Here is a 25652-nt window from a genome sequence, read left to right on the forward strand (position 1 = left end):
AAAAAAATTACCTTTAAGGGGAAAAAACACTGGTATCGGACTGGTAACTCAATTTGCAATATTCTCAGGTATCCCTAGTTTGAATCACCATTTAAATTATTTACACCTATGCGCTCGGTCATATAGTCTGAATTTTAAATAAAATAAAAACAGAATTATGTTATAAACCCACAACGTGGGTGAAGTGAACTGGTCAACTCGTATTGTGTACCGCTGCTCGTATTGTGTGGCGTTTCTACTGTTGGGTCTTACAGTAAATGTGTGTGTGTGTCAGGGGGGAGAGATCAGAGTGGAGCAGTGGTACAGCCGCAGTGGGGATGAGTAGAACCAATGGTGAGGAGCTGAGAGACCGGCTGCCACAGGCTTCCCCCGACAGCACTCAGGTCGGCCCTCCATAAATCACTTTTATGCCGTCTGCCACTCAGCAGCTTTACCCACTCCATGATGGAATGCTTAAAGGACTGAGGAACGAGGGGTGGAGAATAGTGTTATAAGTACACTGAATGTGGTAGGCGTGTTTAGGCAGAAGCACAAGATTATACAGCGAGGTGAAGGTGTCTTTGATTGTGAAAGAAAAAAAAAAAATCCAACTGTCTTGACTCATCAGCCTACTTTTTATTTGGTGTACAATGCCAAATAAGAAATCAAATCTTGCTCCCCAGACAGGTCTGTTGTTTGTTATCAGTCGCATCTAGACTTAAAGAGCTATGCCAAAATTAATCAGACACATAACATTAAAAAAGTCATTTGTCTTTTTGTGCAGACCCCAAGGCCCATAGCAATTAAAAGCCCTGCTTAACTCAATACTTATCACCATTCAGCCTGTCAGGTACTAGTGTGATTGATGAGATCTCTTGTTAAAGAGGTACCTGAACTCAGCACTTACAAAACAGTTTTCAAAGAATTTCAGAGTATTACCGATGGGTGGTGCACCTGGTCAAAGCACTGATTGTCAAAGTGAAGCTGAGTCAAAGTTCTCAAATCATTAGGGTTGGACCAGAATATTCATTTGGTAGTTTGGTATTCGTTTTTTAATTTTAGGATTCGAATATTAGTTTTTTTGTTTTGTTTTTTGCACACCCGGCATCCCCCTCACGAAACGGTTCTCATTCGCACTTAAATATGTTTACACTATAAAATCTGTCAATTTGACGGACAGGATGGTAAAATTCTGTCATAATCAATTATTCCCCATAATTATTCATTTTTAGATTTTAATGATAAGATGTTTAATAGTTTCTTTTTTCGTCCACATTTTCATTTTTATTCACCATCTTACAGGATAAGCAAATGGGCCTAGGCTATACATTTATTTATATTATGAAAAGAAAGTTGTATAAAGACTGTGCATCAGTTTTCAGTTTTAATCTTGAACAGGTGTCGTGGATCATGAGTGAACGCAATCATCCCTTCCTCTTTACTACTTTACAAAATGAAATAAACATGAATGAACATCAGAAAATATGTTGAAAGACACAGTAGCTTACCGAAATCTGTATCATGTCTTAATCAGTTCAATCAGAGTTGGAAACAATGTCACATAACATTATACCTCAGAAAACTCATTTGTTGACCATAAACTTGATCAGTCAGTAGGGCTGGGCGATATATCACATGCGATTGTCACGAGCGTTTTTTGTCAGTAAAGCCGGTTCCCTGATTACCGCTAAAATCGCCATCACCTGCTTTCAAATGGAGCGGCATTTAATAGACAGAGCCGTAGTTCACTGACAAGCTACGCAATATCACGTTCATTATCGAAGGCGATTCATCTGCGATAATGAACGCAATGTTGCGTAGCTTGTCAGTGATCTACGGCTCTGTCTATTAAATGGCGCTCCATTTGAAAGCAGGCGATTCCGATTTCGATTTGTTTGTCAGAAAAATGTTAGGCTACCTTTTTAAAAGTATTGCTCTTGACAGACCTGTGTTTTGTATCATAAGTGCAGAGTCCGTTCTCGCAGCATAAGCCCTGCCCGCATGAGGCGCACCGCTTCTGACTCACGCTGTTTAAAGTGGTTTAAAGTTTATTAATTCTGAACGTGTTCTTGACAATCAAAATGCAAACAGACACACAGAGATTCCTGCTGTAACGCGTTGAGTACGGAGCAAATAGGGATACGTTAGCTCACTTAGCTTCAGTTATGATACCAGACAGACTTAACAGAGGCGATAGACATTTCACAACTGGCGCTTTATTCCCCATGAAACAGGTGTAACTCTCCATCGCAAATGTTATGCCATCCACAGCGTTACTTAATAAAGAAAATAACTTTAAATGAGAAACAGAAAAACAGAAATAACCCACATACATGCGGTGCTCGAGTCGTTCGAGACAGTTCAACCGGGAGCGCACAGCTCTTAAAGGGGCCATATATTTCTACACCATATTTCTACTCGTTACACATGCCTTTATTAGAGAGAAGAATATCTCCAGCCCCCTCCCGCCAAAGCTTTGAATATTGTGTGATGATTACTACAGAGCTCCGAAGCTCAAAATATGGTATTCGGACCAGACCTTGTCAAACATTCCAGTATGGAACACATGTCAAACATTCCAGTATGGCTTTATAGATTTGATTTTAATGGGTTTAACAAAAAAAAAAAAAAAAAAAAAAAAAAAAAGGTTCTCATTTCTTAAGGTTCTCAATTACTAATATAATTTTTAGGAAATCTCAATGAAAACACTTTAAAAAAATATTTTACTTTATAATGTTTTGAAGTCTAAATTCTAGTCACCTCTAGCGATTAAAATGACTGATTTTAGTGCAGCAACTTATTTAGACCACCTTTCCTAAATAAATGGTCTTAACTGGGTGAAAATATGAGCAAGAACTTTTAATTAATTAATCTACATTTTCACAACCACCACAACTTAATCCAGAAGACTAAACCAGGATCTCTACAATGGACACAGGCACAGTAGTTTTTTCTGGCACTGTTCAATGTAGAACAATTTGTCTTAAACTGTAGAAGAGAAATAGAATACAAGTCATCATCAATTAGTGGCCCTGCTTTCTCTGATCAATAACCTGCTCAACTTAATTTTCACAATTTATGACCGAAAGGAGGAAATTAGATGGCACACATTTGTACAGTATATGCATAGTATGCTTACTTTCCTTTATTCTAGATTGAGTGGAATTTACCTCAAAAGACTATTGACTTGAAAAAGGGCTGACTAGACCAATAGATGACCTCACTGATGGAGGCATTAGGCCTGAGTATTCATTCTTATGTCAGTCACTGCAAAGCTTGTCAACCTTTTACTATTGAAACTTGAGCTAAAACAGCCATGTTTTCTGTTGACATTTCAATGAGGGATGGCTTTCTTTGAAGATTCATTTTCCGAGGACCCAGATTTTGGGTGATTTTTTTATTTTAATTAATGGTTCCCTAACTGCTAGCATTCCCATGAACTATAAATTTGGTCTTTTTCAATGGTGCTGTTTAGCTGAGGGTTGGGCTTCAAGCTGATGCATTACTCAGAGTGCATTACACCCGGCAAATAGTCAATTTCTGTAAGGCCCATAAATACAGACAGCATTTGAATGCCAATACATTAGACAGTGAATGCATTAATTGAATAGTACTTCACAATTAAAAAAGAGACTTGATTAAAAAAAAGGTTCTGCTAGCAGTATACAATCTTGAAGATTGATGATTTTTTACTTTTTAACCAAAGATACCTTTTTAGTAATTTAATGAATTTTAGAAACTGTTATCCTCAAAGACTTGCCCAACACTCTTGCAAGCTGGGTGGGAAGGTGGGAAGCCTCAGGACAATTTCCAACTAAAGATTTACATTATTTAACAGAGGCATTACACTAAATGGTGTGAAAACATTATTTTGAGATAACAGATAATACCTTAAGCACTAATTATCTCTGCGTGGGGGTGAGCAGACTGCAGATGTAGCATTGTTACTGCATGGAGAGAAGAGCGGCAGTGGAGGACATAGCAGTAAGATGACAGAGGACATTGTTGGCTAAAACCAGCTCGCCACACTGAATGATGGGACCTCCTAAATAAACATTTCTGTGGCTGTGCCTCAGGAAGCCTGAATGTGGCTCTTGAAAAATAAGATAAATCATCAATACAAGTTCGACAGTTGCAGATAAGCTAGTGTACTTTGAAACGCCTTGACAGGTTTGATCCAAATTACACTCTAGTACTCTATAGACTTCTCATAAACCTTCTCTCACACCTAACTGCATATGTTACTAAGTATAGTGTTGAGGAGAAGCAAGATCTACCATATGCAGCATGTTCCGGCACTATTTAAAAGAGAACTGAGAGTACGAAGGGGGTGTTTAGATGGAGAGAGTAAGGGGTGGAGAGGCTGGGTGTTAGAAAAGCAGGGGAGGGGAAAGGAGTGAGGGAAATAGAAGTGGAACCATGAGAGACCACTTTATTTGGTGCTACTAAAAATAACACAGCGAATAGCAGGCCAGCAAGCCAGTGCTGCACTAACGCAGGCTAGCTACTCGCCTTGCTGGATGTACAATCGATAGGTGGAACGCTGGATGGGATACTTCCCAGAGCTTGTAGGGGGGACAGCTGCCTTGGTGCGAGGAGGGGGGGGTTTTTATTTGCACTGGTTGACTAAATATGGTCACAGGGAGATGAACAAGATACTAAAGAGGATCTGGTTTTCAAATGCTTCCCATGGTAAAAAGTGCTAATGATTTAGATCTTCAAGGCGCAACAGCTGGCTCCTTTTGTGACTAGTGGCTCTTCGTTCACCTTCAAGAACATTATGGAGAGTCTCTGAAAGCAAAATAATCACCTCTAGTCACCTTAGATAAGGTTTACCAAGAAAAGAGTAAAAATGGTTTACAATAAAAAAGGTATCTGCAAGCTTCAGAAAAGCAACAATCTGCATACTTGGTGGATTGTTGATGTACATTCATCTTCAAATTAGAACAACTATTTTTACACTTTATAAATTTGCTTATGAAATGAAAAAGGCATTATAGAAGGCAGTGGCTTGAGTATAAAACAGCCGTTTCACAATGTAGAGCAGAAATAAACTAGTCAAAACACTAAAGCACTAGAGAGAGCTCCAGCAGTAATGCACATCTTCACTGAATTCACTGAGAATGCACATGCTAGAGATGGGAGGGAGGAGGGGGTGAAAGTGCTGCAGTTTTTTTCTGCCCGTTTTTAGAGCAGCAGCGACAGCTCCTCGTGTCAGCATGATGTCTATCCCTGCCTAAATGTAAGCCGTGAGTATGCTTTCTTCACCCGGCTCCACCCCTCCCGCTTTACCACTCTTGTTTCTTCTCTACAACACACGTTCAGTATCCCCCCCACCCCCCCGTCAGAGAAGCTGAATCAGCGAGTCAGGCATGCGATGGCTGCAGCAGCTGGAGAACTCCGGAGGTCATTATGGCTCTTCACACACAGAAGAGAAGAAAGAGGGAGGAGCAGAGAGCAGAGGAAACTGAGCTGACAGGTAATATATGCTCCCTGTGCCTTCCTCCCTCCGGACAGGAGTTCGCCCCCCAAGCCGGCTGGTCCGCACTGACGTCTCTGTTTTTTCTTCTCCGTTTCGGATGCACTGGGGTTTAAGCGCGTGGCCGGTCAGCCACGGTGTGTGGCGTGGTCGGTGAGAGGGAGTGGAATTTACAGCTCTGCAGCAGCATGAGGAAAAATTACTTCTCTGGGAACACCACCTATAGCAGGATATGTAAGTGCTTCCCCTCTTCACAAGGAAAACAGCAGGGATGTGTGAAACAGCCCGACAGACAGGTGTAGGTGGAACGGGGGAAAGTTGCTGTCCTCTGCATGGATTTGCTTGCTTGCTCGCTAGAATACTGTCACTTGCTCACTCATTCGCTCTCGTGCCCTACCTCACTCTCTCCGTGTCTCTTGCTTTTCCAGTGCTGGTCAGGCAGCAGGCTGCTGCAGCACAGCACACTCTGGTTCATTACCTCGTGGCTGCAGCACCGAAGACATCTAAAAGACGGACTCAGTAACTTAAACTCACTGCTCTTGAAACATGAAGCTTTTATCTTGGATCTTTTCACTCTGAGACACTTTCGTATGGAATACCACTCTAACGGGATGGTTACACACTTTATCAACACTCATTTTTCCACTGGTCAGCTCAAATTACTGGAACCATGTTTGGTGATTCAAGACTGTTTCTGTAACAACAGGGGGACAGGTGTACGCTAGCCATGAAGGGACATTGGTGTCACAGTGGGACGCGAGTTTCAGGCCAGGTGGGGGTGAATCGGATTGATGGAAAAACAGATGTGATGGCATATTAATTCTCCGGGGAGGGCTGCTGATATGTGTGTCAGTGAGTGAACCCACAACACCCAGGGTAGTAACCCAGTTTCTCTCTGCATGCTTACCAATCATTAGGCAGGGGTAGGGCTGTAGTGCTGCAGTGCCATCTCCCCCTCTCAACACACTCATCCCTAAATCTTTACTAACACTGTGGCGCCACAAGAGTCCAGCCATACCCCATACCATATCTAACCCCGTCAAGCACCACAAACTCACCCAGGATTTCCACCCCTGCTCAGAATAGCCCGTCTAAGTGTTCTGTTATATTTCCACCCATGCGCCTCTCCTTTTGGCCTGGTATTGGATAGGCTCCTGAGAGGAGGGGGATGAGACAGGGCGGTGTTGACTTGTGGAATGTGTGGAGCTGGAGCAAAGATTCATTAGAGAGCTACTGAACATTTCATGCTGCCATGCAAACAGTTATTGATCTCTAGTACATAGCATTAGAGCTCTAGAGAAGCTTCTAGAATAAACAGACCCAGGTCAACTCAGGAAAAAAAAGGGAATGGGGGGAGGGGGGTTGCAGGAAAAAAAGAAGAGGTTAAAAAGAGAAGAAAAATTAAAAAGGAAAGGAGAATCAGCACACTGGTTCCAAATCACTATTGCTGAGTGGGCATTAGCTCTTGCATGTGACCTCTGGCCTGGTCTGTGTGGCTAAAGCCCAAATCCTGCTCACAATAGCTTCCTGTTCCACTTGGATCAACCTCATTTTTGGACCTCAGCAACCAGTCTGACATACAACTGAGAATGTGGTTAAAGAACAGACAACCGGATGGAAAACGGGCAGAAAGGGGATACATACTGTGTTCAGGACACCGTTACATTAGACATGCGCCTTTTTTAAAAGGTGTCCTTTGAACTTTCATGGACAACAAAAAAATCCAGGCTACAAGGATGGAAGAGGACACTTTCCCTTATTTTTCAACAACATATTTTTCCAATTACAGAAAAAGACTAAACTTTTTACCTATGGCACTGTTCTTTGTCAACTTCCCTACGGATACCTCATGCTTTCAGAGGACAGACAAGGTCAACAGAAGATGCAATACTGTGTGAACCCCAATATGTGTAATGCATACTGGTAACACAGTGTTGGGATGGGGCAAAAGAAAGCATGACCTAAAGAAACTGTGAAAGTGACCTTATGTATAATGCTAATCCTCTGCATTCTGCAGAATGGTTAAAAAAAAAAATGGCCACTGATCTACCGCTGGTGATTAAACATGCATTTGGTTTATAAAAGGGCTGCGCTAACCAAACATCAAATCAGAGAAGGTAAGGAAACTCAGCTGTGTCTGGGGCTGCCTACTTGGTGTACATACTTCTTTATGTGCCCATATGAACATATAACAGCTATGGAATGTAAAGAAGTATGTATTCTTGGTAAGGCACTGATCCTCAGTTTATAAACTTTGCCATGATTCTCTGCATCACTGAATTTTGGTACACGGAGACAGTGTGACGAATTCTGTAACTGGGGTGCAGAAACTTACTGCAGCAGTGGATTCTGAGAGAAGTTGCTGCTCTTTCAGTGACTTCACCAGCAATCCCCACCACCCTTCCCTAATTGAGCAACTGAGATGCTAGATAGTTCGTTTTGGTATTCTATAGTTCATTGCTGCAGGTAGACTAACATTAAAATTTAAGTTTGTAGGGCCAACTTTCTTGGTGACAGAACGAGTCCAGTCAATGCAACCTAAAAGATCCAATAACGGTCTGAGACAACGGCATAGGAACAGGAGCTCCTTTCATTATTGTAGTTTGCTGCATTCTAGGCTTTGAATTGTGGCCAGCTGCAACTAAGATCCTGTTCCTGCAGGAGCAACATACGCCAGAACCATTAATACCTTAATCTTTTCAAACTTGTCTAGAGAGGGTAAGTTTGGGACAACTTAACTTTTTTGACCCTTTGAATCTTGAAAATTGAATCTTGTTACAAGGAAGCTGCTGAGGTATCAGTTTCATAAAGGTGAGCAGCTCTTGGCTATTAAAAGGAAGCTTCTCTCACATTGCGGGATAGTACGGTGGTCTGTTTCACCCTGCCACCCGTTCCTGCCCCCATTGTTCATGTTTGCTAGGCTTGCCAAATGCTTTGCTGGACCACAGAGTAGTCAGATTAGAGCATGGAAAAGTGACAATGCAGGATCAGAGGGGTCTGCCTGTCAGCTGATTCCATTTGTCCTTTACAAAATGTAGATGGAGGCCTCAGAAGAGAACATCTAAGCATGATCTCTTTCATTTTTGGTCTATTGGTGTGCAGCAGGTTACAATAACAATTACTGTGAACACAGTAGAATGAATGTACTAGAAGAACAAATGTATTACACAGTGCTGAACTTTTAAGCTGATCAACAGGTGATGAAAACATTTGTGTGAGGGGATAAGGTAAATCAAGGACAGTTAAGGGTTTGAATGCCTCAAACCTACTCCAAGCCTTTGGCAGTGCACCAGGTCATCTAACTGCTGAGGTAATATTTGATTTGCGGTGATGACTAAAGTTAGAGCGCACCTGCAATTTCTTGCACAACGTCTGATAAAAGCTTCTGTTTTAAACCTCTCACTCATTCATGTTACAGGCCAAGAAAAAATGTAATGGATGCATTGTGTGCAAAGATACAGTAAGGGTTTTTGGTCATGACTGGAGCCTGGGAGAGCTTATGGCCCATTTTTCTGAATGTCAGACACTCCCGTCTGTCCTCTGTAGGGCTGTGCTCTTTCCATTTTTGTGCACCGCTTGCTGTATGGTTCACTCCTGTCAGTCGTATGGCTGTGTTCCCTCTTTCTCACCCTCAACCCCAGCCTGAGTGACACCCACAGCAGATGCTGACATTATCAAATGTTCAGCTGCTATCCCTGGCTTTTGCCCTCTTATGGCCAGTGTATTTGGGGGCCGAACTTTGTCCAGAATGCCGCAAGCAAGTGTCTGTGTAATGCAGGGAGGGGGATCTGTGGAGTAAATAGCACTTTACTGACCCCTGTTTAATGAGCGCCATATTGAGCAGCAATGACCCCTTGCTTACACTCTCAGCTGGCCACCTGCTAAGGAGCTAAAGAGGCTTTTTGGCTGCCTCAAAGCTGATGGACAGTCAACTGCGTCTTACGAAACAATGTCACCGAACTGTCTTCTGGAGTTCTTTCTGCCTCGAATTGTGACTGACATGTAGTACAAATGTCTCGACATTTTGACATTACCACACGAGCAGTCTCAGAGGCACTCCCACACCACACTCCTTTATTGAATTAAGTAGGCAAATTAGCCCTGCAATGTAGCCAAGTATGACTGAATTTTTTTTCTCAAATTTAAGAAAGTGACAACTACAAAAAGCAGCACATGGTGACATCTTGATCGCCCAAGCGACACTCTGCCCTCGGCAGTCTTAATCCATCAGCAGCTGTTATTGCTACAAGACTCGTGGACACTCAATTTGAGTGCACCATGATGGATTATTATCTTTTTCACTGAGCACATTTCTCTCTCTTTTTTTTTTTTTTAATAACGAGAAAGAAAACCTCTGGAGTGCAATGAAATGTATTTGATAGGTGTAGAGAAACAGTCTGAAATGAGTCCATGCAACATTGCTTGTCACTTTTCACAAAGTTTAACTGCTTAAGGTCATAAAACAGGGTCACATAAGCTGATCATTATCAGTGTCATTAACAGCAAACCACAATGCTTTGCTAAAGCTGGTAAAATGGAACCAAATCACCTCTTCAATGGATTTGGTCCCCTTCAACCAGCTGTAGCTATGCTTTGATGACAACATGAATTGTTTCTATCTTGCCTTTTTTGCTTCCGCAGGAAACTGAGATGATATATTTCATTAATATCAGTGTGACAAAGCTGCTTTTAATAAACGTTAATACAATGTATTGTGACTGCCTTTTCTACAAACTGATTTTTTTTTTAAAGAAATAAAATTTTACAAGCATGGGTTTTATAAGTTTGTCTTTTTAAAGAGTGGGTTTAAAATATAATTGCATCAGTCACCATTAGAAAGCAGGCAAATACAAGTTCTGAAAAGAAGGTACTGTGACGCAATGGGGGTGTAAAGTTGGGCTAAGCAGAGGACTGACATCCACACTGCTAAAACGGGGAGCAAAAGAAAGTCAAGAGAGAGGGGAGGAGAGCAGTTGCAGCACATGCTCACTGCGACACATGCGGGAACGGTAGCCTGCGTGTCTCTCGGTAACCCTTCTCTGCCTGCAGAGAGGGGAGTGGAGATGAAAGCCAGATGCTTCTAAGTGTGGGGGGTTGTACACACAAATCATACACAGAGAGAGTCCACCAATTATGGCCCCCTGGCACACTGACGCAGCACAGGCATGCGATGTGAACCCCCTCTCCTCTGCATCAGAGCAGCATCCTTCCCTCAGTCACATGGATGGCAATGCTGCATCATAATTTCACCCATAATTACACTGATCTGCCACCATGTCATGCTGAACCTGCTCTGCAACTCCATCCATATTCATTATATAGAGAGGTAGTTTTTCTTTTAATATCAATATTTTAGGTTACAATTATGCAATGATACATGTTTTAAGTGCTGTAACTGGTCACAATTTCTTTTAGGATTTTTAAAAATCACCTTTTAGCTTTTATTATTATATAAATCCTAAATTCTGAGTGTGACAAATGAAATGAGCTCATAAAAGGGTCAATGACAAAAAAAAATAGAAAATAAATAAGTGGGCACAATAAAGAAAAGGTGAAAAAAAAAAAAAAACATTAAAACTGTGTCAAGTTCATGTTGGTTTCTTGTATTTAAAAACAATTATATCATTTTTAATAAGTTTAAATTTAAGGATGCTAAAAAATGTGGTGTAACAAATAATATTTTCCTTATGTCTTGAATACGTGTACATATTTTTAAAAAGGTTTTAAAAATATATTTTTCAAAAAGTATATGTATATTTGTATATAAGTCGCCCCACAATTTGACCTTGCTATGTCAGTCATATCTGCAAGACTCCCTTTTTTATGTCTGCATGTTGGTCACACTAAATAACTTGGCTTTATCAGGAAAAAAAAAAAGTTTTCAAATATCAGTAAGGTAAAGCAGTTTCTGTCCCAAAAAAAATAATAATAAATAATTATACAAGATTATGCCTTAAACTAATTATGGTTTTCGTTCATAATTTTATTCTCAGGCATGTGATCAGAAAAGGACAAAAATAGAAGGTAAACACAAAACTAATAATAATAATATTTTAGATAACAACAGTAAAATTATACTAATACTAATAATTATGGCTGTCTTAATTTATTTGTTTTCAAAAATAAATTTATTGTGGCAGAAAACCACAGGGTAGGGGTGCTTATGGCAAAAATCATATTCACAATTATTTTAGTCAATATCGTAATCATGATTATTCAACACTTTTAGGCTTGGGCATTATGACCAAGTAATTTTGAGCAATTTTTTTCTGAGTAATTTTTCCACAGTGGTGAGATCAGTCAATAATCAGTCAGTAATACAAAGAGAAAAAAACATACATATGAAGTTTTTCATGTCCAATTAAATTCAAGTCATTGTATGTATGGCATTTTTAATGTATTTTTAATTTTAAAAAAGTCAAGGTCATTGACCCAAAAACTGCATGTATAATAAGTATTAGGGGAAATACGGTTTTAATTAAATATTGCAGTCAGAAAAAAAAAAAAAAAGTTTTGTGTCAACTACCGTAAGATGGAAAAACTATGACCCAGGTCTCTATAAATAAATCCACTGATTGGCTCAAAATGAAGCAGGAAAACGGTAATGCACCTGACAATGTGGCTACACTAGAGGCACAAACAACCCATAATAATCTGTGCTGATCATTGGCTTTCGTATTCTACATTTTCTCTATAGACATATAAAACACCTCATTGACCAATCATTTTCATTAGTGCCAAACTCTGTTCCTATCATACCGGGTTCCACTGCCAGCATTCGATGGGACAATTGGCTAAGGCTCGAACTAAGCAGATGTAACAGAGGTAGCACACGGTAGTGCATTTGAGGGTGGGACTTCATGTGGCGGCCCATTTGTACAGTAGTAACAGGGACTGTGCAGCGGCCGCCTCTGCATGGCCTGTTTGTGGACTGTGTTATGAGTCATGGGCTATTAATCATACTGTTTACAGTGCTGGAGCACAACTGCCTTCTAGCAGCCATCCAGAGAGCCACTGAGAGGAACCAGTCCTGCTCTCAGCCTGGGACTGTCATAAACACATAAGGAGGAGGAAAAAACAAACAAGCTTATGAACACATCCACAGGGTGCAAACTCACAATGTATAGATATGGGGAAATATTCAGTGATTATTCAATAAAATGTTAATAAAATAAAACACTAGTTATGATAAGTGTCTAAGTAGTGCAGATTTCAAGAATCAAGTGCGCATGCATTCCAAAGCAGAGTGTTTTCTGACAGTCCAACAGGCTTGTGTGATTAGTCTGGATGTTTAAAATTCCTGTTTAAGGTTATGACTGTACTTTTTACGCAGCCATCATTAAAGCCGACCAAGGCTAAAACAATTGAGAAAGCAAAGATGGATGTGCATCAGTGTGTAAAAGACTTTAGGAGAACATGCAAGGATGAAAAAACGTGTTCCCTGTTGCGACAGGTTTCTGTGATAAAATTCAACAGCTGGTTAAAATGGTGTCAGAGGAGACAGGCTGCTACCTACGGGTTTTAAATATTTACTGGGTTACTTAAAATATTAATAGGAATATTATGAAACAGTGGACAATACTGAATTCCAGGAGAGAGGGGGGAAAAACAAAACAAAAAAAAAACAAACAAACATTGCTTCTCAGGTTAGAATCTTCTATGAATTGATTAAAATATATATATTTTTTATTATTACTATTACTACTACTACTACTACTACTACTACTACTACATATACAAATGTCTCCAATTAGACAAGTCCTGAGAAATATATGTGGATTCAATGGGAAATTAAATATTTTAAAGCAGAGCATGACTTAGAAATAAACTAAACAACATTTTATAAATAAATACAAGTCTTCAGACCTAGTAAATGCATACTCAGGTCTATGCTACAGGATTGGACTAAAAGTGGCTTTGGTAAAAGAAAGAGTTCTGCTCAGAGAAGACCACAGCGGTGGGAGCTCGTGCAAGAAATACAAGTAAATGGTGAGCTGGATGAGAGCTATATATCTCTAGGACTTTCTGATGGTGAAGGGACAGGGTTTGCTCCCAAGCAAGGCTCTACTGTACAAGCGAGCCATAAATACTAACCCAGGCAGTTCTTCATCCACAGAGTCAATAAAAAAGAATCCCCATGTTGCCAATGGGAGATTGAAGTCAAGATTGATAATTTCACTGAGGGATTTGTAACTAAACTGTACAGCAATTTTGTATTGCACTAAGTGCACTAAAAATATTAGTAAAATCAATTAAATTAAATAAATAATATATAATGTGCTTCTGTGCTACTTTTTATATAAAGTCTTATATAGATTAGATGCTTCACAACAATATTTTTTAAAGATGGTTATTTACATATTTAAAGGTGCAGTAAGCAATTTCTGAGAAACGCTGTTGAAAGTGAATCAGACCGAGCACCACAACAAACTTGTAGCCAATCAGCAGTAGGGGGCGTGTCCACTCATGATGGGGGAAGAGAGAGAGAGTGAGGAAGAGGAAGATTTGAAGAAAGACTGTAGAAAGAGAGATGGCTGAGAGACATTACAAATGAGAAATGCTCAGAAGTCGCGTTAATATTTCCAGCATTAGAGCGCTGAAGCGGGAAGGCCTGAAAACAGAAGCAGAGGTTGCATTTTTTCTGCTCCATACATGAGTACATTGGTTTTGCTATATTTCACAGAACCATGCTGTTGTTGTAACGTTAACTATAGTAACAGGATAGTTTTGAGTGACATAGTTTGTCTGGAGCTGGTGTGCTGCTGGCAACTAATGCTGGGTTCAGACTACAGGATATCAGCCCAATTTTGGCATGATCCGTTTGACGTAGGGTGTCGTGACGATTCGTAAACTACAAATTCGTAAACCACAATGTCACTTCACGTCACAACAGGCAAAACGAAAGAGTGACGATGGTATTGGTGCTGCTAGGTGGTATTATGCAGTCGAGGAAAAGTTCGTGGACCTATGGTAACAATACTCCTGCCTTTACAATGTTTTTTTGAGTGACAAGCCAGGCGCTTCAGCAACCCGGTGAGTACTGGAATTAGCATTAAGCTAACACGCCGCTTTGGTAGCCATAGTTTGTTTACACTCTTTTTTCCGGAAGTCAGCCGCTAGTTCCACCTTCTCGAAGACATCACGCATGTCATTAAAGACATGTCATGATTGGTCGGGAAGCAACGTGTAGTCTGACATGTTTCTTGTCCACATCACGCCGAGAATATAGGAGTCAAAATCGTATAATCTGACACAGTGACTATCGTAACAGACAAAAATATTGCGTAGTCTGAACCTGGCATAACAGCAAACTCGTTCAACTTATTCATTTAATTTTTTGTCCTTTCTTGGTGTTCATTCGTCATCTTCGCTTTATATTTGTGAAGCATTATTTTGCTTTGCTTTTGCTATGATAAAGAGATATCCACTTTTACATGTTCATGCATTTGAGGCAGAGCAATGAAGGGAGGGGTGTGTTTGTTTGGGTTGATTTCAAAAATCAACAATGTTTATCAGAAATCACTTATTGCACCTTTAATTTATATAATTTACTTTAGTGTATCTATAGGAAATCTCACTTTTAGGTTTACAAACAATCCATTTGCAAATATTGTAATAATAATTTTTTATATCAACAAGGAGTCCTACAAACAAAGTTTGGCCCACACAGAGATCTGATCTCACCATCATCGAGTCAGTCCGGAATTACATGAAAAGGCAGAAACAATTGAGATGTCTAAATCCATAAAAGAACTATGTAAAATTCTCCAAGATGCTTGCAAACATTAGAATAATCTAATGTTGTAGGACTAGTTCATACAAAATCTCACTGGATTATTACAATTAGGGCTGTCACTAACGATTATTTTGGTAATCGAGTAATCAGTCGATTATTTTGAAGTTTAATTGAGTAATCGAATAATTTTTGTGACAAAAAGAGATCGAAATAGATAAACAGTGAGCAATAACCATTAAAATGACTTAAAATACATAAGTAAAATAATGAGGCAATAATAATTGGTTCAGATAAAGTATCAAAAGGATGTATTCATATGATTTTATTGAACAACACTGTTAAAATACATAATGTAATATACATAATATAAACAATCAACTTATGTACATTACATATTAAAACCAATGCCTGCAGAGGGCGCCAACAGCCTGGTGATTGTTGTTGTTACACTTTACAGCATGATCATTCAAATGTCCACTTAATCTTTAATATTTGGCCATTTCTTTATGATAGAAATGTTGCAGCCACCGTTATTTCTTGAACAAAAACGTGGACATCAAAACATGCAAACTCAGAGCGAGGGTTTAAGCTTTTATTTGGAAATCGTGATGAACAAAAGTTTGCATATTTAGAAACATACTGATGTATTCTCTTGTGTTGGCTTAGGTTTATAAATGATTTACAGTACAAATCTGGGTTAGGGTTAGGCCCTGAATGCCCTGAAACTCACAGTGTATATATTTACTGAACTGAATCACAGCTTTTGTGATTTCACAATAGCACTATGCTATATTATGATTTTAAATGCTCTTAACTTATTGTTCAGCCTTTGAAAACAGTCTAATAATGCGGTTCATGGATTCTCCACTTCCAGAATTTTGCCGGTTAATTGACACGCGTAAACTGCAATCGTGGATTTTTTTTTTTTTTTTTCTCAATAAATCTAGCACTCCAATTTAATTGAGGAATCGTGACAGCCCTAATTACAATATTTGCAAAGGAATGTTTAAAGATCTAAATGTTTGGCACACTAAAGCAAAATATATAAATAACAGTCTTAAAAAAACAAATGGTTTTGTAAAGCCTCTAATGTGTATTATTTGCAAAAATGTATATATCTCAAATCCAGAATGTTATATATAAATAAAAGCATAATTTCATAACAGCTCGAAGTTAGGGTTAGGAATAACTCTACTGTTCCATAAAAAAAGAAAAAATGAAGTGGAGAAGTTTGCAACTGATCCAAGAAATGACATGCATGAAAAGAGTTAAAACCACCAAGAGGCATAATTTGACTGCTTGATCTGAACATTTAGGCTACAGTCGAAGAAATGTGTTAAAGAGGAGGATGATGACAGTAGTGTCTTAAATCCAACACATTCTGCACTGAATCCTCTACAGCTACTAGGAAAATTGAACATAAAAATGCAATCAAAGTGCCTACTGTAGTTGGCATGCAAGTGAGCATCTCCACTGGTGAAGCTGCAATGGTGAATGTGCTGCATTTAAGATTAAATAATTTATTTTGCATTTAGACAAATTAAAATTTGTCCTGTACAGGCCCCAGATATGAGCAGAAACCATTTAATAAATTCAGAGCTGCATAATTCTCACTGACCAGAAGCCCAATTTCAGCCCAAGTTACGAAGACATACCTGGGGTTCCCTCGCAGAGCTGCGTGGTGAAGCGCGTTGAAGCCATTATTGTTGGTAATTGTGACATCTGCACCTGCTTCCAGAAGCACAGAGAGCATGTCATCCCTCTTCTTACTGATGGCATCATGCAAAGGTGTGTCTCCCTCTGAGTCCTGCAGGAGGCAGCATAAAGTTTCACAGGCTTTAGTACAAGGTGCAATGCAAATAAATGACTAGCAGTTTAATTTAAGTCTCTTTACAGACAGACAACAAATAAAAGAGTAAAGTTTCAGTTTACTGAGGTTGTGATGCAGCATGATGTAATGTTACCACAGAACAAACAGAGATATGCTAAAATATGCAAATGCTAACATAATAAATGCTGGCATTCTATTGCAATGTTAAGTGTGACAGCATTTCCATAGCTCTTGAAATGTAGCGGACCAAGCGGTGCTGAATCATGGTAAAACTGCAATATACTGTTTCACTGCTGAATAGAGGAGAAAATGTCTAAAGTGCCGCAGAGTGTCAATCACCTGGGAAAGCACCATCTCTCTATCATCTATTTGTTGCAGCAAAATTGCAGCAATAGCTTAGGACAAATCAACATTTTCTTGGACAAATAAATCAGAAATGTAAGACAATGTAAGTCATTCTTGAGACGACCGTATTTACTGAACTTCCTACAAAATATAACCAGATATTAAAAAAATATAAGTCAAGCCAATACTTCATTACTGCAATCAGTTAGAGGCAAAATATCATTTGTGATATCATTTATGACATTTTGGTATTTTGAGATTTTCAGCATCGGCCAATAACTATTACCGAACTAGGGTCCAAAATCTGCCAATGTCCTTTATCAAATAAATAAATAAATAAATAAATAAATAAACAAATAAAACTTTTCTATTTGAAAATATTTTAAAATGTAATTCTTGTGTTGGCAAAGCTGAATTTTCAGCATCATTACAGTCTTCAGTGTCACATGATTCTTCAGACTTTTGACTGACAGTGTACAAGCACTACAAGAAGCTACTGACTAACTATCAGTTTAGCTCAGATGGTGTGACTGAAAGATTAACAAAAAGATGAAGCAAGGAAGAGAGTTTACTCTCTAAACTGAGAGGTACTGAGACACCAGGGGCTAAAAATACTTGAACAGATAGTTCACCTGCAGACTAGGGTGGCAGCCAAAGTCAAGCAAAGTCTTCACCACTTGTAGGTGGCCCTTGTTGACAGCGATGTGCAGGGGTGTCTGTCTACGTTTGTTTCTGGCATTCAGGTCGGCCCCGCCTCGATGCAGAACCTCAATGACGGAACCCTCATCCCCGAAGGCTGCGTGATGGACAGCTCGGTCTCCATCCTTATCCTGAAAGAGTCACACATCAATCACTGTCAGCATCCCCATTTAAACATGTCAGAGTTTGATTTCTGTATTTGACTCTAAAGCTTTTTATAACTAGAACTGGCCTAGAAAAGTAAAAATGCTTAGGAAAGTAGGGCTGTCATTAACAATTATTTTGGTATTCGAGTAATCGGTCGATTATTTTGACGATTAATCGAGTAATCATTTTTTGTGGTAATAAAATTAGACCAAAGCAAAGACATAAGCCTTTAAAATGACTTAAAATACATATATAACAACGAGGCAATAATATTTGCTTCAAATAAAGTACCAAAAGCCAGTAATCATATGGTTTTATAAAACAACAAATGTTAAAATACATAATACACATAATATAAACAATCATCTTATGAACATTATTACAACCAGTGTTGGGGAAAGTTACTTTTAAAAGTAATGCATTACAATATTACGCTATTCCGCAAAAAGTAACTAATTGTGTTACTTATTATGAAAAGTATTGCCGGTGTATTACTTTTGCGTTACTTTTTCTCACCTGGGCTGGGCTTGCTAGTTTGTTTTTTAACACCACCAAAAAAAAGTTCTATTTTTTGGCAAATGTTAAGGCCCTTTCACACCTAAAGTGAAATGAATAAGCCTCAAACTGAAGGAAATGCATATTTACACCTGTACTGTAGAGGGCACAGCTCAAACAAACCTTTCAGCTATGCTGCCATTCTGGATTAAAGAAGAATAGGATACAGGAGAAGGAAGTTCAACAATTTTATTTCTGAAATCTAATCTAAAGTAATTTTTGCTTATTAGTAAGGTTGAATTAGATCATTGAAGGTCAGCAGCAAAGACACTGGTTAATAAAGTGAGATTAAATACATAAAGTATATTTGTGTAATTTAATATATTTAAATATTTCAGGTTTGCATAAAATTCTGAGATTGCCTTTCACAGTTTTTATTAATTTTGAGGAATACTGAATGTTTTCGTACAAGTCATTCTTACACAGCGTAGGGTTGTGCCGATGGACGATATCATCGTCCATCGTGATGGCTGACCGACATCACGATGGAGAGACACCATCGTGATGCCACGCCCCCGTCCCGCTCTGCTGTGAGTCTTGCGAGTCAACACACTCTCTATAGACTATAGTAAACCTAAAATCTTTGCAGGAATTGCTCTGTAAATTAAATTGAGAATATAACTAATGCATATATGCTATTTTAAATACTGTAGTTTATGCCAGAGACGTGACGTGTGTTAGTCTGTGAAAATACCGTGTCAGGCATACCTATTGGAAAGCCCGGATGAGTCATTAGTTGGGAAATAAAATAACCCTTTCGCACGTAAATTTAAAATATTCTGCCGAACGTTATTTAGAACGTATCACTTTATTCTTTCCATGGTGACGCGTCATCGCTTGTCATGTCACACACCGCAGCGCTGTATGACTGATGATCCGCTTTTATTTCAGTTTTCCTTTTTTATTCAAAATATTCACAAATTTGTTAACTATAAAAAATATCTGATATTCCGATTGTCAAATATGAGCACCTTTATGGGCGCCGCCATGTTAGTTTGTGCCGCAGGTTCTGTTGGATTTACAACGTGTGAATTCATCCAATTCTCCCGAAGTAAGTAAGCGGTGAACTGGGGAAGAATAGAGTAAACTTTAAAGTTACTTACACAATGTGTATCTGGTATGAATAAAACATGCCCTCTAATTATAATGGAAAGAATTGTTATTGCCGCTTCTATATACATCAGTGTGTATTTTACAAACTTTAAATTTATTGTTTTGTTTGTACTTATATGTATTTAAATTAAAAATAATTAAAATGACCCGCCCACCCCCACCCGACGATATCATCGTCCATCGCGATGTTTTACTGTAAACATCGTCAACTGCCAATTTAGGGGACATCGCCCAACCCTAACACAGCGTACACAACACCTCTTCACTTTATTTCTCTCAACATGGGGACAGGAGAGCTGTCAGTCAATAAATGTGAAAAAGTAATGCGTTACTTTATTAGTTACTTGAAAAAGTAATTAACGGATTATGTAACTCAAGTTACTTGTAATGCGTTACTCCCAACACTGATTACAACAAATGCCAATGGCCTGGTGTTGTTCTACTTTACAGCAGATCAAATCCTTGTTTAATATTGGCAAAAATGATATTTAATTCAAATGTTTAATTAATCTTTTAATATATTAATAAGCAACCCAAACTCGCAGCATATGCAGAGATAGAGACGAGCTCCACGCATGTAAATGATAACAGTTCATGTGGAGCAGCATTTACTGTGAACGGAGCTGATCTGAGAAGTACGTAACCTATATGCATGTAAATAATTAATGCCCATATATATATAGAATATATTTACTTGAATTCACAATAGCACTATGCTATAGTATGGTTTTTAAATGGTTTTAATACAGCGTGCAGTCTTAGAAAATGGTCTAATAATCTGGTTCATGGATTCTCGCTTGTGGAATGCGCCACTTCCGGTATTTTGCTGGTTACTCGAAACAGGTAAATTGCGATTGAGGATTTTTTAAAATAGAGTAATCGGATTTAATCAAGGAATCGTGACAGCACTAGAGGAATGTTTATGGGCACACAATCATTACTGAGGCAACTGCCTTATAATGATGCAAATCTTCTGGCTAATTAATTTGAGGTTAAAAGTGATTTGCAGCCATAAATTAGACTCCCTAATAATATATTCATTCCTCCGACTGACTGTGGCAATAAGTCCAAACTGCTTTTCTCCACTGAATCACAATATTTCATTAAGAATTCCATATGTGAAAATAACAGGAAAAACAAACATCATTTAAACTATAAGACATCCTGTAAGGACTAGGATTTCTTAACATTCAGTCTGTAAAAATTAAAATCAGTGTTATGTAAATTAGTGCTGTCAAATGATTAATCACATTTAAATCGCATCCAAAATAAAAGTTTGTGTCTACATAATATGCGTGTTTGTACGGTGTATACTTATGTATATATAAATACACATATGCATGTATATATTTAAGAAAAATTGATATATAATAATGTAATATAATATGATTTGAGATATATATAATTTCTTAAATATATACATGTGTGTGTGCGTATTTAAATATACATAAATATACACTGTACACACACATATATTATGTAAAAACCAGCTTATTTTGGATGTGATTAATCGTGATTAATCGTTTGGCAGCCCTAAATTCTAACTAACTAATATTAAAAATGATTCCTTGGCAACTGACTGAAATAAATAAATTCAAACTAAATAAATAAAACTGAAATAAAAATTAAATTTAAAAAAAGAAAACTAAATTACTAAAAAGAAACAACTAAATTTAAAACTGATATAAAATAATAAATCCTATAATAGTATATACATATAATAACACTAAAATAACACTGGTTAAAATGAGAGCACAACCCAAACTTTAAGTAATCATGTGACATAATTTAATTACTTTGCATGGGATTTTAACAGGGTACCTTGTTTGGCATGTTTAGTAATATAAAATTTGTATATTTTAAATTATTTTATTTAATATTTGGTAATATAAAAATTATATTACACACAATCACTTTCATGAGATTTAAAAAAAAAAATCTGCTGCCATTACAATCCATAACAGACAACCAAACAAAACCAGTGAAATGGGGAAAAAGTGATTTGTGGAAGTTTGCTCAAAGCTAACAGCACTCACAACAGCATGTATGATCTTTTCCAAAGCAACAAGCTTTTTTCTGCCCCAGAAACATTACCAGACAACAGAAAATAAATATTCGGGCTTGATTGCGAGCGGAGAACCCTTCACGTGGCTTGAATAACAATGCCAGTGTTCCCAGCATCCTGTTTTTTTCCCTCCCTCTACATAAGCAAACAGTAGATATGCTGAGTGCATGTTAACGTTAACTTATCCATATAATACAGGAATTGAGGGGTTCAGTATCTCAATATGCCTCTGAAGTACCTTAAGCCTTGTCAATATAAATATAAACACTTGTTTCACTTGTATATACCCTTGTGTACTGTATATTAATTTTTTGTTCTTCATTATCACTCATTCGCCATCTTCGCTTTACTTTATGCTAACCATTATTTTGTTTTGCTTCAGCAACGATAAACAGATTTCCATTCTTGCATAGCATGTTTGTGCATTTTGGGGGCGGAGCAATGAAGGGAGGGGCGTGTTTGTTTGGGTATTTGATTTCAAATAACAGAATCAATTATTACACCATTATCTAGCTCCATGAGGTCTACTTTCGACAAGAACTTCTGCTTGAGGTGTTTGAACTATGAAAAACAAGAAGTGGGTTAAGGTCAGCAGTCAAACGACCGCATATTATGGTTCAGCCTGTTCTAAATGCAATAAACTTCAGGGGGAAAACAGGCAACAGTGAGCAGAGGTGGTTCAGGAGAATGATACAGGAAGGGAGAAGTACAAACCTCAGCCTCCAGGTCTACATTATGTTTCAGCAGCAGTTTGAGGACGTCCACATGGCCATTTTGGCTGGCTGCCTGCATGGCAGTGTGTCCTGCGCACTGCCCGTTCACCTGAAAACAAAAAAGGCATGGCTGATGACATCAAGCTATGCGCAGCTCTCATTACATGTTTGTGTCATTCTTTAAAAGGTGTATGGTGAGTTCATGTGTATGTGTGTTTAGATGAGAGTCTAATTGTAATCTGCAGTGTTGCGGTAAGCTAAACCAGTGTGCAAAGGCATGAATATTAATACTGGAGCCCCTGGTGTATTTGCAGGACATGTCTTGTCCTGCCGAGCATATAATTTGGCCAGTCACCCAAGCCAATCTGACTTCCATTCCTGTCTCTCCCTCCCTCTGCTCAAAGCAATTACTTGAGTGAGGGGCGGTAGAGCACAGAGCCCGCCACGGCACCAGCATAAACCAATAAGGTATGAAAAAAACACTATTTACACTGCCCGGCCAAAGAAAAAAAAAGTCACTGTTTGGATTTAAATAGGCAAAGAAATAGGAGTCTATGATTGGATCATTATTGCAGTGATTAGTATGTTTCTGGCATGTTATATGTTTGTGAACAGTTCTTTTTATCCTAATTGATGGAGTGTGTAGCTTTTCATTTCTTAACCATGTAGGAAGATGTATCATGGTCATATTCCAGGATGACAATGTCAAGATTCAATTCAAATTGTGAAAGAATGGTTGGGAGGGAGCATGAAGAATCATTGTCACACATGAATTGGCACCTATGAGTCCAGACCTTAAATTCATTGAAATCTTTGGGATGTACTGGAGTAGACTTTACAAAGTGCTCAACTCTTGCATTGTCAATACAAGATCTTGACCAAAAATTGATGCACTCTCGATGGAAATAAATGTTGTGATGTTATTTCCATCAAGATTCATCAAGATTTTGTGTTGACAATGCAAAAATGGTATGTTCCAATTAACTAAAGGCAGAAAGTAATTATTATTTAAGGAATTTTCAGAAGTGAGGCAGGATAGATGGAGGGTTGGTATTAGAGTTTAATGGCAAAGCTTGTTAATGCTGCTTGAGCATGAGGAACTTTGATCTCCAAGAAGTTGGTGCTTGTTTTAGTACCTTAACAGTTCTACTTTTTATAACTATATTTGCGTACACACCAACAAACAATAATGGCCTGTTTATTCTAAGCTTGCGTGCTGCGGTTTCAGAGTGTCTACAACATGTTCTTGCGGCTCTTGTTGCATTTACATGACTTTAACCAGCAGATGTCCTCAGCATGTTTCGAGTGAATAGCTAGTGTAATCGATCTAATCTAACAGTGAATTTAGCTGACAAAGATAATATAGTGGAATAAAAACAATGCCTAGTCTTTTACACTGCAACTTCAGAGCAAACAAGACAATGTTGTCGAAACTAGCGTTGGATACCTGAGGTAATTTTATGTTACACTGTTTGCTAGCCTGGCATATTAATCTCATCGTTAATACTTCTCACCATTTATTCCGAGGGTATGCTATGACTGATCATTTTCATTATATAATTTTTCTTTACAGTATCCATGAAAAAGGGGTTTGACTTGTCAAACAGTGGTGGCTTTTTCTGGACCTCGAAGATTAACTTCTCCGCAATGTCATCTGCCATTTTAAATGCGTGAGCCTTTAAATTAGAATAGATTCTGATTGGATATCAGTGTTTTATCATTTAATACCTGGGAAAAAAAATCGTTCTGAAAGTGATCCCAATGATATCTTTTCTCTATAACGTTATAGCTGTGGTGTGGACAGTGCTATTCTTTTATATTTAGAAAGACCATGGGAATCCTACTAATATCAAAAACCGTTTCAAGGATCATTGCCATCTCACATATTCATTATGGACTGCATTCCAGTGTCTAGTTTCACTATTCCAAACAAAACTTCAATTAACTTCCCCCACATTTCAATGTAATCAACATGCTGTGCAATCTTTGGCACAATCATATTATTGTGGTGATTCAAGTTCCCCATTATTATTGTGGTGAGACCAAGAGCGTAGTCAAGAGAGTGGTCAAGTGATTTTCATTTCGTAATGTACACAAGCAACTAGGGATGTAACAATATCCTCATGTCACGATTCGATACATATCACGATACTGAACTCATGATACGATATTATTGTGATACTTCAATCATATGGTAAAAGGTTAGCAAAAAATTAACTCTTGATTAAAATGCTAAATTTGGCATTACATTGGGGGTGGAAATGATGCACAGGACAATGTGGTATCACTTTACAATAAGGTTCATTAGTTAAACATTAGTTAATGTATTAACTAACATGAACTAACCACAAGCAATACATTTGTTACTGTATTTACTAATCTTCATTAGTTAATGAAAATACAGTTGTTCATTGTTCAAGTTCACAGTGCATTAACTAATGTTAACAAGATTTTACTAATGTATTAGTAAATGTTGAAATTAACATTAACATAGATTAATAAATGCTGTATAAGTGCAGTTCATTATTGGTTCATGTTAACTAAAGTAGTTAACTAATGTTAACTAATGAACCTTATTGTAAAGTTTTACCGACAATGTTTATACCAGAATAAAAATATCCATAGTTCTGAAGCTGAAAATACAGAAAAATGTGAATATGCTTGCACTCTGTCATTGACTAGATATATTTAAAATAATGTAGGCCACTACATGATGTAGGCCACTACATGTAACATGAGACATTTGGCATTATCAGGACCCCATTGCATTATTATACATTATATATAACAATATATTGTAGTATATATATATATATATATATATATATATATATATATATATATATATATATATATATATATATATATATATATATATATATATATATATATATATATATACACACACACACTACAATATTGTAGTAAACTACTATATATATATATATATATATATATAGTAGTTTAATGTAGTACTGACACTAAAACTC

At 37.8% G+C, this 25652-nt stretch overlaps 1 protein-coding gene across 5 annotated transcripts in view; it reads right to left on the reverse strand.

The window, feature by feature from the left end:
• Positions 1–25652, reverse strand: part of mib1 (MIB E3 ubiquitin protein ligase 1) — a 75765-nt gene that overhangs the window by 28221 nt on the left and 21892 nt on the right. For all 5 annotated transcript variants that reach the window (XM_048162960.1, XM_048162959.1, XM_048162961.1 and 2 more), the window contains exons 10-12: positions 22664–22771; positions 18003–18200; positions 16850–17001 (exon numbers count right to left, since the gene is read on the reverse strand). In XM_048162960.1, coding sequence (XP_048018917.1) covers positions 16850–17001; positions 18003–18200; positions 22664–22771 — 458 coding nt within the window. The remainder of the gene's footprint in view (positions 1–16849; positions 17002–18002; positions 18201–22663; positions 22772–25652) is intronic.

Source organism: Megalobrama amblycephala, linkage group LG17 (assembly GCF_018812025.1).
Source record: "Megalobrama amblycephala isolate DHTTF-2021 linkage group LG17, ASM1881202v1, whole genome shotgun sequence".
In the NCBI taxonomy this organism is placed as follows: domain Eukaryota; kingdom Metazoa; phylum Chordata; class Actinopteri; order Cypriniformes; family Xenocyprididae; genus Megalobrama; species Megalobrama amblycephala.